The following is a 12,033-nucleotide window of genomic DNA, read 5'->3' as shown; positions in this document are numbered from 1 at the left end:
ACAGAGCTCAGAAGAAGTTACTTTTGGTGGTGATGGCTCAGGGATTCTGAGAGCTGTTTCCATGCTCTGGTTGAGGAGGTACTATGGAGAGAGCCAGGGTACTTTGGCAGAGATATTTCCCTTTTGTTTCTTTATTGATATGGAGTACTTTATACTGGCACCTTCAGTTGCAGGAGTAGAGTTTCATGGTTGTGACCAGAATCCCAAGGTGAGGTATCTGTTAGGGATATTGGCAGATAAGGTTTCAGAATATTGTTATTGTATGTCTTCAATCCATTTCTGACTTATGATGTCCCTAAAGTTTTCTTTGCAAGACTTGTTCAGAGGAGAATTTTTGTTAGTGCACAAGGTCCCCCAGTGGGTTTCAGTGGCTAAGTAAGGATTTGAACCCTAGTCTCTTGAAATCCTAGTGCAATACTTAACCACTACAGCATGATGACTTCCATGTGTTTCTACAACTCCTATAATACCTCAGTGGATGCATCTTCAACATATGATTGCACCCATCATATATTAAATGTTTTTTCAAGCTGGTGCCCCAAACTCAATAGTAACTTTATTTTCCAAGTGAGAATTAATTTAATTGCCTTTGGGAATAAGAAGTACTTTTTATTTAATTTTTTTTCTCTGTTTTCTAACTGATAAGAGACATGATATGGGCACCTAGGTTTTAACTACTAAATACAAATTGCTGTTCAGCGATACTGAAAGGACACAGCTGTTTATCCAATGTTTAATGTAGCAGACAACTCCAGAGGCACCCAACCTAGCTGTGCCCTTGATATTACTGTATCAGAGTTTATGAACAGAGAAGCACTGACTCTTGTAGAGCGCAGAAGGAATTGAAGAATGTATTTTTTTAAAAACATATATATATTCTGGGGATCTATGTCTGATTGATGCTACAGCTGGCCATAAATGGTTCAGCACAGTTCAATTGCATATTATTACAAATGTTTCTGTATGAAGCAGTAAAAGAAGGTTTTTTTAAAAAAGTTCTTTATCCTTTCCTTCTTTTTTTTTCACTCAGAAGTTGCTCTGGGCATCATCCCATGCAGCTGACACACCCATGATTAACTTTGATTACCATCAGTTTGCAAAAGGTGGGAAAATGGAGAAGCTGGAGAATTTGTTGGGGCCTCAGCTAAAGTTGCACTGGGAAGAGTTAGGCATCTTCACAAAAGGCGAGAATGCAAGTGCCCGGTAAGTATACTAGACTCTTGATGCCATATCATTGTGTATGGTTTTTTGTTTTTTGTTTAAAATAGATTTGTTTAGTTCAGATTTTACAGGTGTTTGTCATGACTGCAGTCTTTTGATTGCAATGTACAGTAACTGATTGTAGATAAGAGATTATTTGTGTGGTAGAGCTTTGCTTTTATCTGAAAGAGATTTCAGGGGAAGGTAGTTCAAACTGGAAGACTTCTTGTTGTTATATGCCTTCATCATTTCTGACTTATGACAACTAATATATTCAGAGTGGGTTTACCATTTCCTTCCTCTAAGGCTGAGAGTGTGTGACTTGCCCAAGGTCACATAGTGGATTTCTGTGACTGAGCAGGGATTTGAACCCTAGTTGCCCAGACCTCTAGTCCAGCATTCAAACTCCTGCACAATGCTAGCTTCCCCTAGTCTTGCTGTAAAGTAGGCAGAGTTATGACAAGTGAATCCCGTTCCTGTTGTAAGCAACAGGTTAAAACTGCATGCCCAGTGCATCCATCTGGTTGATTGAGTCCCAGATGAACATCAGTAACACATTGAAGGCTGATTCCTTTAGGGCAAAGAATTACTGTATATACTCATGTAATGTCTAGAAATTTTAGTCAAAAAATTGACACCCAAAATCTAGGTCGATTTATCCATGGGTCAATGTAAATAGTATAACTCTTATTAAAAAGTAGACCATTCCATGGTGAAAGGCAAGAGTGCAATCTGTCCTGGAAACACTGACCTCCCTCTGCTCTCTCTTCCATCCATCTTTTAGCGTGAGCCAAAACTGTTATGCCTGCAGAATATAGTAGGGTTGTTGGCATCGATTTCCTTTGCTTCATCATTTTTGTTGCATGTCCTTAAGTTTTACCCTCAACTTATTCATGGGTCATATCAAAATGCATAATTTTTGTCCCAAAACCTGTCCTCGACTTATATATGAGGTCGATTTATAGTTGAGTATATACGGTAATAAGAATTTATAAATAACTTTGCTCTCGACACACTCATTGTCTCTGAATTTTAAAATGTTGTTGTTGGTGGGGTCCTAAATCTTTAGTGATAAAATTATTTAGTGGGATGCTAAATCTTCAGTTGGTTTTTCAGTACTACATCTTTTAGTTCTTTGACTTGATTTTTGAAGCCAACAGATGGGTACCTTGCGAACAAATTGCCTGGATTGTCTGGATAGAACCAACACCGTCCAGTCCTTCATAGCCCTTGAGGTGAGTAATTCATCAGATATCCAGTAAAATGCTTCCCACCCACTCCCCAGACACATTGTACTGGTTGTTCATATTATTACTTTGAGAAAAATTCTTACTCTGCTGTGCAAAATGTCTACTCTTGGACCCAGCAGCAAACATGGGATATGATGCATGCAGTATTACTCTGAGCAAAATATTTGCCCTACTGAGCAAAATTCCTGCTCCCATACCCAGTAGTAAGCATGGGGTATGATACAGGAGGACAACTTCTTCATGCTCATTCATCCTTTTTATTTTCTCATTCAGGTCCTGCTCACTCAGTTAGAGAGTCTGGGATTAAACTCCAAACCTATAGTTGAACGTTTTCTGGAATCCTACAAGGCAATGTGGGCTCTCAGTGGACACAACCTGAGAAGGATTTTTACAGGCAAACGTGCCTTGGAAGGAAAAGCTAAGGTAGAGGAAAAAGTCAAACCTGCTAATTCTTGGAAATTCCTACTATCAGTTAAATTAACGGTGTGAATCCCTTTATTATACAGGTGGGGAAACTCAAGGATGGTGCCCGTTCAGTGTCACGAACCATTCAATCAAACTTTTTTTGATGGGGTGAAACAGGAAGCCATTGACTTACTGCTTATTGGTGATTTCTACAGTGAAGAATCTGAAGATAAAGAGAGAATGCTCATGGACCACACAGCATTGCTGAGTAAGCAAGAGGGAGGCCCCTCTTAATATTTTGATACGGATATGCAGGTAGCTAGATGGTCCACATTAGCATACTTTTTCTCAAGCATTGGGGAATTAATAATAACAGAATTAAATATTTATGGGGCATATGGAAATCTGTTGTTTAATTCATTTGACAATTTAATACACTTATACTGTATACTTGAGAGCATATAAATCTAAATACAGAGAAAAGATTTGTGAGCTGTACAAAACGCAAGTTGCTCATTTATTAAACTGATTTAGCAAAGTCCCATCCTATATCTAGAGATTATTATTATTTATTATTATTAAACTTTATTTCTAAAGTGCTGTAATTATACACAATAAAACAAAACAACAGTAAATAATATTAAAAAATTCAGTAAGATGGAACAATATACAGAAATCTACTAGCCAGTAGGTCAGAATAAAGTCATAATCACTGGCTTCAAAAGCATGGATGAAGAGCCAAGTGTTAACTTGGTGCCAAAAAGAGCAAGATGTCTATGGTTTAGGAGGCTTGGTAATGATGTCTACTCATTTCTTGAATAATGGGTGTGGGTCTTGGAGTAGTAGTGGTACTGCAGTACTATCAGCCCTGCCTATGCTCCTTTCCTGGGCATAAATATCATGGATAGAAACAGAAAATATGGAGGACATATATGTAGTGCCCAAAACAACACTATCCCTTTATCCCTGGGCAACATTAATAAAATAAACTGTGTAATTTCATCATCATATTGAGAATTTTGCCACTCTCCAGGTTTCAGCCAGTGACATGGACTGTGGACAGGGGGCCTATAATACTATTTATTTTATTGTTATTTGGGGAGAAGGGAAGAGTAGACAGCGGGAACTGTATTTTTTCAGTTCTGCCCTCAAAACCTGGTTGAATAGTAAGGTCTGTTACTTTGAGGACAGCTTCAGAAAAGAACCTCTTGTACACAGCCACCCATCATTCATTCACAATTGACACCCATCCTGAGACTAAATCTAGGTCTGATCCTGTACTTCTAATTATATAGGTTGGAAGCACTAGATCATACTTTTCCCTTTACTCTGCCACCACATTTGGATTGTGAAGATCTTGCTCACTTACACTCATTACTTGGCTTTCTGCGCTTATTTGAGCATTCTGTAAAGTTAGCATGACTGTTCTGAGGATTGTTTTAATTAGTTTTAAAAGTGCTGCCACATTTCATTTTCTCTCCCCCCCCCCTTTCCTCTCCTCTCTCCTTTTTTTTAAGGGCTACATCATTATAACCATATTATTGTTGGAACATTTATTCTATAGCCCTGTGCTAGAAAACAAAGAAGAAAATGTATATAGGATTGGCTTGAATTCTGTGAATTCTTTCTGGCCACTCCAGTGCAGTGAAGTTTACTTATGAGTAAAAACACAAAGGGCTTCTTGTTGAGTTAGCTAAACGTCCATCATTAGGTTGTGTTAGCACATGGTGTTTCTCAAAGGCTGAACTAGTCCTTCCTTGTTTACTCATGTGCCTGTTTATGAACTGTGATGGCTGGTGAAGAAGAAGATGACTGTGGTCCTAAATGTTTAGGCTTCATTACGGTAGTAAGAGAAATGATTAAAGGCATGCCAACAATATACTTGGGTATCTGTTCTAATAATTTCCATATTATTTCATGAGAGAAAATCCTCTTTCCCTTTTCTCCTCCTTCTCTCCATCAGTGACTCCTAGCATTTTGAAAGCTATGTCAGAGCGTCAATTTGAATTCACTAATTTCAAGAGGATTCGTGTTGCCATGGGGACCTGGAATGTAAATGGAGGCAAACAATTTAAGAGTAATATTCTTGGTACCAGTGAATTAACAGACTGGTTGCTGGATTCCCCTAAGCTCTCTGGGGTTTCAGAATTTCAAGGTAACAAGGAGTAATAGACAGACCTAGAACAACAGCAGAAAGAAAGTGTGTTTCAAATGTGTACATATTCTGTTTTTCTTTGTTTCTCCCATCCTTACCCTTACACACACATACGCTTACTGACTGTCTCTGTTGTCAAGGTCTCAAGATGGTTAGGACTGCACCTGCAGTTTGACAATACTTTAACTATCATGGCTGAGTGCTATAGAATTTTGGGATTTGTAGTTTTGTGAGGTGTTTAGGCTTCTGTGAAAGAGAACTCTGATACCGCAACAAACTATAGATCCCAGGATTCCATAGTAAGGAGCAATGGCAGATAAAGCATTGTTAAACCATTATTTCTGCAGTGTATAATCAACCTAGGATACTTGGGCTAGCATCCTGTTGATGAATTATAATAGTGTAATTTAATCTTCTGGCATCACAACTCACTTATGTTGTTGATGATGATGTTGAAATTCATTAGTAACTACACAACACTCCAAATCCCTCCAATCTACCTTATCTCAGTTGCAGTCCTTCAAACAGCTCTTTTCCTATAGCTGGATGCAAAGCAATGATATAATCAGTAGGGTTCTCCAGAGGATTCCTGGAGATCCTTGTGGATGCCTATTTTTGTGCATCCACTTATAGAAAAATACCTGGATGTCTGCTGCTCTTCCTGTTCTCCACTGACTAGGAAATAGCCAGGTTGGAGGTGTGAATACCCAGCTGCAGCTGTGAAAAGTGGGAGCAGGGATGGGGAATGGGGTTGAATGGAAGGCTATCATAGGTGGGATACAGACCGCCAATTTGGGGCGGGCTGCAGCTGCCCCTTTGTGCCTTGTATTGGGGCCAAGGCAGCCACAGGGGCAGTCCAAAGGCCCCAATACATCGCTTTTTGGGACCAGGGAGAAGTGGCAAAATGCCTCTCCTCCCTCGTCCTGAAAAGGGGTGTCCTTGGGGCTTCATGCCCCAAGACACCATGGGAGCCATAGCCAGGGGAGAAAGGGGCCACTTGGCCCCTTTCCCCCTAGCGCCATTCCCACAGCAATCTAGTTGCCATGGAAACGAGGCGCCCTCCGGGAAGGAGCTCCATTTTCGAGCTCCTTCCGGCGCCGCTGAAAGGGCGCCATAAGCGCCCTGTGGTGGTGCCAAGACGTGACAGCTGCACTGTGCCATTTAGATGCAGCCCGCCCGTTACGTCACAATGGCGGTGCCCATGTAGACAGGGCGCCGCCATTTTGATGTCCTGATGACGTACTAGGGTTAGGGAGCGTCTAAAAAGGATGCTCCCGGGCAACCCTAGTACGTCGCCAGGACGTACTAAAAGGCCCATCTGTACAGGGCCATAGCTACATATTGTAGCTATGCCTCTCACTGCAGGATGCAGTTTTATACATAAACGGTCCAAGACAACCTGCTTAGCAGAAAAACCTAAAAAATGATTTTTCTTACATCTCTTCCCCAAAATGAGGGATTTAAAGCTTATGCCCAAATGGTTAAGGTACTTCCATGTCAATTAGAAAGTTGAAATTTGTGTTTCTATGTGCCTTCAAGTTACCTGTCAAATTATGGTGACACCATGCTTTTCATAGGATTTTTTAAAGCAAGGAATACTCGGAGGTGGTTTGCCATTACTTTCCTCTAAAATTTACCCCACAGCTACACAATATTCCTTAGTCCACACTTAACATAGTTCACCATTAGTAGAAAAGTCTGAAACGGGGTACTTCAAATTATACCAGTCAAAAAAACGTAAGGCCTGGAATTTAGCACCCAACATAGGGCAACCTTTCCAGCACAGTGCAAACCCAGGTATACAGTGGACAAAATACTGACTGTAGGAGATAAGGATTTCTGCATGTTTGAACCACCAGACAGTGGAGAGGGGGCACTTACAGTGCAAACCAGGAATAAGCATCTATCCTTGAAGAACATGCACTTTATTTACTAACATCTTGCTTTCATTTTCCACCGCTTTGATCATCGCGGAAAAGCGGGATAAAAATAAAATTTATTATTATTATTATTAAAATAGCAACTTGCATGATTTTTTTTCTCTTGTTACTATAGATGACCATTGTCCTGCTGACATATTTGCTGTGGGATTTGAGGAGATGGTGGAGTTAAATGCTGGGAATATTGTGAATGCTAGGTATGATTAAATTGAATTGTCAGCTGTATAATGGCATACTTCCATACCGTTTGTAAACCTCAGGTGGCAATATCTGAGTCACCCCTGCTCTGACAACCCTGCATTCATTGTGAGTCTGCCCTTAAACTCAGTTCAGAAACTGCAGTTGGTTCAGATTATGGCTGCAAGATTGTTTATTTAGGACTGGGCATTTCAATCATATCACTAGCTGCAATGGGTTCAAGTCTTGTTTCCAGGCTCATTTGAAACTTCATTTTCATTTCCCTTATGGTTTGGAATTTCAAGAGTGCCTTCTCCAATATGCAGCTGTTGAAACTATGAGTGTCCTTCAGAGTCTTTGCTCCAGATGCCCTAGCCAAATGAAATGGGAGGACATTATTTTTAGTTGTGGTTTCCTGGGTGTAATATAAAGAAGCTCACCTGGCACCTTCTTCATGGTCATTTCAGCATAAGGTGATGCCTTTTTAAAACAATTTTAAAAACAGGAATAGCGGTATATAAATAAAACAAATTATTATTATTATTAATTATTCTTAATATTCTGAACTACTGCATATGTTGTAGATTTGTTTGTTATCTGCTTTTATTCACTTCATAATTTTTATAGTGGAAGCTTTAAAGCCACAAATTATTATTTTATGTCATGTGGTTTTTAAATTATATTTTATAATTGTATGCTGTAGTTTGCCCAGAGAACAATGTAATTGGGCAGCTCAATATAAATATAAGGAATATTTTAAATCAAATTATTAACAAACCACTAAGAGATTGCGTCTATACACTGTTCATGTTCTGTTGACTACAAAGTGATGTGATAATTTACATTTATTAATGGACCATTAAAGAATCATCACTACTAATAGACCTTTGTATCATCTAGTCAAATGCAGTACATTTCAGTAGGAGTAGTTCGTGTATTTGACTGAAAGTCCTGCATTCATATGTGAAACAATACTTTTGAAATGTCTTACAAAAGGAGGAGTGAATTAAAAATACTGCTTTCTTGGAATCCTTATAGGAGACTAAACTATTGCCAAAATACTGCACCAGGAGACATATTGTAAAGTTCCACGCAGACAGAACTGTGATACGTCTCCCTTCTTGCCACCTCTGGGACTTACTTTATAGCTGCTATAATCTGCACTCCTGGGCAATTTAGTGGCCAGTGGATAGCACGGGACATTGGAGAAACATCTGGCTATGTCCCTATAGCTAGGTAAGTCCTGTAAGATGACAATATCATTCTGCATCTAGCTACAGGGACATGGCGAGAGACTTCTCTAATGCTCCCATCAGCAGCAGCTAAAGAGTGAGCCTTAGGAGGATGTTAATCATGGCACAAGGTTGGTAGAGAATTCACACTTCCACAGTGACCAAAATAGACTTACAATGGTGTAAGTGCAACCATCATACCATCATATGTCACTAACAGGATACCAGCCTGTTATTTAATCAGTTGGAGGGGGGGATTAGAAAGGTCTTGCAACAAAGGTCATTGAGTGTTATCTATTTTTGACAAATGAACTTTAAATACCTAAATACCATATTAATATCTTTAGTGGTCACCCATTTTGATTTGGTCCACAGTCAAGTCTAAAATGTGTTTGATTACAGTGCTGAAGGTGCTTCAGGGAAACTGTTTTTTTTTTTTTTAAATCACTACCTGGTGAGGAAAAATGTTAACTTGATATCTATTTATTTGTTTCAGCACAACTAATAGGAAGATGTGGGGTGAACAGCTTCAGAAAGCACTTTCAAGGACACACCGATACATTTTGTTGACCTCGGCACAACTTGTTGGTGTTTGCCTTTTCATCTTTGTACGACCTTACCATGTCCCCTTCATCAGGTAGATCTTGTGGTGTTTGCAGATGACCTCTTACTGGTAGATTTGAGGGAAAGTATACATGTTCTCTCACAGTAATTTCTAATTTGTGAACACAGCTAGAAAGCAAGGGGAAATAATTTTTAAGAGGGAACTTAACACTTAAAAAGAAAAACAGATTTCTTTTAAAATCTGGAACAAAAATTATCTGTTGATTTCTCTGAAAAACCCCCCACAATCCCTGTTGTTTTTCAGAGTGAATTTTTAATATAACTCAATTATCAGAGAGCTCCCTACATTGCTTTAACCTATGACCAAAGTACAGTATGCACAATCTGTGTTGGTAGTCCAGATGGAGGGAAGTATGCATGTTTTCTTGCTGTAATTTTTATTTGTGAAAAAAGCTAGAAAGCATGGGGAAATAATTATTAAGAGGGAATGGAAAAACAGATTTCTTTTAAAAACCTGTAACAAAATCTGTCCATTGATTTCTTTAAAAAAATACCACACAATTTCTGCTGTGTTTCAGAATGAATTTTCAGTGTTACTGAATGATTAGGGAGTACTATATATAGACTTAACTTATGGCGGTAGGAAGGTGGACTTGCGTTACAGAGGAAGGCGAGATCGATGCTTAATATCTATCTCTCCTTCCGGTCCCCTTCCTAACCAAAGGAACCTGAGGGTCTTTCCAACCGTGCCACAAACCCTGTCGCTGCTCCTGTGCAATGCCAGGTCGATTAACACCAAGTCCCACATCCTCCATGATTTGTTGGAGGACAGTAATTGCGACCTGGCTTGCATTACCGAAACCTGGCTTGGGCCTGAGGGAGATGCCATGTGGGCACAGGCCCTCCTTGCCGGGTTTTTGGTGAAGGACCAGCCCAGGTTAGGTGGGCGGGGGGGGGGGGTGTTGCCTTGGTCCATAAGAACACCTTGTCTCTCTTGTCTCCCATGCTTTTCAACATTTACATGAAACCGCTGGGAGAGATCATCCGGAGACATGGGGCGCGGGGTTATCAGTACGCTGATGACACCCAAATAGTCTTCTCTATGTCTCCGACTGATGCAGTGTCCGGGGATGGCATCTCTTCTCTCGTGGCATGCCTGGAGTCAGTAATGGGCTGGATGAGGGAAAACCGACTCAGTCTGAATCCAGAGAAAACGGAGGTGCTCGTGATAGGTTCTCCTGGCCCAGGGATGGCGGTGGTCCCACCTGTCCTGAATGGGATCACGCTTCCCGTAAAGGACTCGGTACGCAGTCTGGGGGTGCTCCTTTACTCGTCGCTCCACCTTACATCACAGGTGGATGCGATGGTCAGGAGCACCTGTTATCAGCTTCGGCTGATTCGCCAGCTGCGTCCCTACCTGGGCCAGAGGGACCTTGAAACGGTGGTACATGCTCTGGTAACCTCTCGATTGGATTTCTGCAACGCACTCTACATGGGGCAACCCTTGTACCATACCCGGAAGCTACAATTGGTACAGAATATGGCAGCCAGACTGGTCACTGGTACATCCAGGGCCAGTCATATAACACCTGTATTAAAAGATCTGCACTGGCTGCCTATTCGCTTCCGGGCGCAATACAAGGTGTTGGTTATAACCTATAAAGCCCTACATGGCTTGGGCCCAGGATACCTTGAGGACCGCCTCTCCCCATACAATCCGCCCCGCACACTCAGAACATCTGGGCAGCAGCTACTGAGGGTGCCTGGGGCAAGACTAGCCTCCACCGCAAGGAGGACATTTACCATCTCGGCCCCGACCCTCTGGAATACGCTGCCCATAGAGCTCCACTCGGCTACCTCCCAGGCCCAGTTCAGGAAGGATTTAAAAACCTTCCTGTTTAAGCGAGCGTTCCCCGATACAAGCTCTAGTTAACACCCCCCCCCCCTGATAGCCAATGATGAGCTGGCTAATATCTGATTTTAATGTATATTTTAATTTGTTTTATTGTCTTTTATATTGTATATTGTATATGTTATTATGCTGTGCACCGCCCTGATTGGAAGAAGGGCGGTATACAAATAAAGCATTTTATATTATTATTATTATTATTATTATTATTATTATTATTATTATTATTACCAGAGTAGATACATGGTGATGTGTGAGACCAAGTCTTGCTTCACTTTATCCCTCTACACATACAGCCTGTCACACAAACCGGGGACTGGATATATAGGGCTTGCTCATTCTTTTCTGGCATCAAGAGTACGTTTTATGCCAGACAGTATATCCAACCAAATGAATGGGTCATATGTGAACAAGCATATAAACGTAGTACATTCATTAATCTTTGTCTGTTCCTATGGAACTGAAAGTTACATAAGCAGAAAATCAATAACATCCCCTAACCACTGTGGCAGAATCTTAGGAAGTAGATTATACAGTAGGAAATAATCATGTGCCAGCCCTGTACACAAAATTACTGTCTTGCACAGTCTGTCAGCACTGTCCACAGTAGCACTAGAGCATCCGTGATGTACTGCTGTCTTCCTTAACACTGGTACACACCAGATGTTTTGGATTACAATTTCCCAGCCTACATGATTACCTTCCATATGCAGAGAGCCAAGTCTGAATCCTTCCCAATGTTCTGTTTATGGCCAGCATCATGTTAGCAATATACACAAGTGCAAGTCCAACATAAGACTGCACATCTCTTCTTTTGGCTGTTGCAGAGGCTGGTATTTTCTTCTTCCTTCCACAACAACAAAGCTGCAACAACAAACATAACAACAACAACAAAGACCTGCCCCAGGTCTCAGTATTTCACTGTGATTGCACTACCTCAGTTGTTCAGTGACTGGTTCAATAATTACAGTCAACCCTCCAAATTTGCAGATTTGACTTTTGCAGATTTGATGATTCACGGATTTGAATAGCATGTACTTTCTAGGAATCTCTAGGTCCTCCACTATGACTCTGTGGTCAACATCTGCCAGACGTTCTGCTTGAAGACCTAGAGATTCCTAGAGAGAACATTTGTCTATGCATTTACAGGTCTTCCTGTGCAATTCTGTGGTCAGCATCTGACAGATGTTAACCAAAGACT

General features: G+C 40.8%; 1 protein-coding gene across 1 annotated transcript in view; it reads left to right on the top strand.

The window, feature by feature from the left end:
* The window catches only part of SYNJ2 (synaptojanin 2), a 96,954-nt gene that overhangs the window by 48,387 nt on the left and 36,534 nt on the right, over positions 1 to 12,033 (top strand). The window contains 8 exon segments of the mRNA XM_042480414.1: positions 1,031 to 1,203; positions 2,354 to 2,435; positions 2,724 to 2,873; positions 2,957 to 3,010; positions 3,012 to 3,123; positions 4,819 to 5,010; positions 7,066 to 7,147; positions 8,856 to 8,996. Coding sequence (XP_042336348.1) covers positions 1,031 to 1,203; positions 2,354 to 2,435; positions 2,724 to 2,873; positions 2,957 to 3,010; positions 3,012 to 3,123; positions 4,819 to 5,010; positions 7,066 to 7,147; positions 8,856 to 8,996 — 986 coding nt within the window.

This window comes from Sceloporus undulatus, chromosome 1 (genome assembly GCF_019175285.1).
Source record: "Sceloporus undulatus isolate JIND9_A2432 ecotype Alabama chromosome 1, SceUnd_v1.1, whole genome shotgun sequence".
In the NCBI taxonomy this organism is placed as follows: domain Eukaryota; kingdom Metazoa; phylum Chordata; class Lepidosauria; order Squamata; family Phrynosomatidae; genus Sceloporus; species Sceloporus undulatus.
The sequence above is the reverse complement of the archived record's forward strand: the minus strand, read 5'-3'. Positions and strand labels throughout refer to the sequence as shown.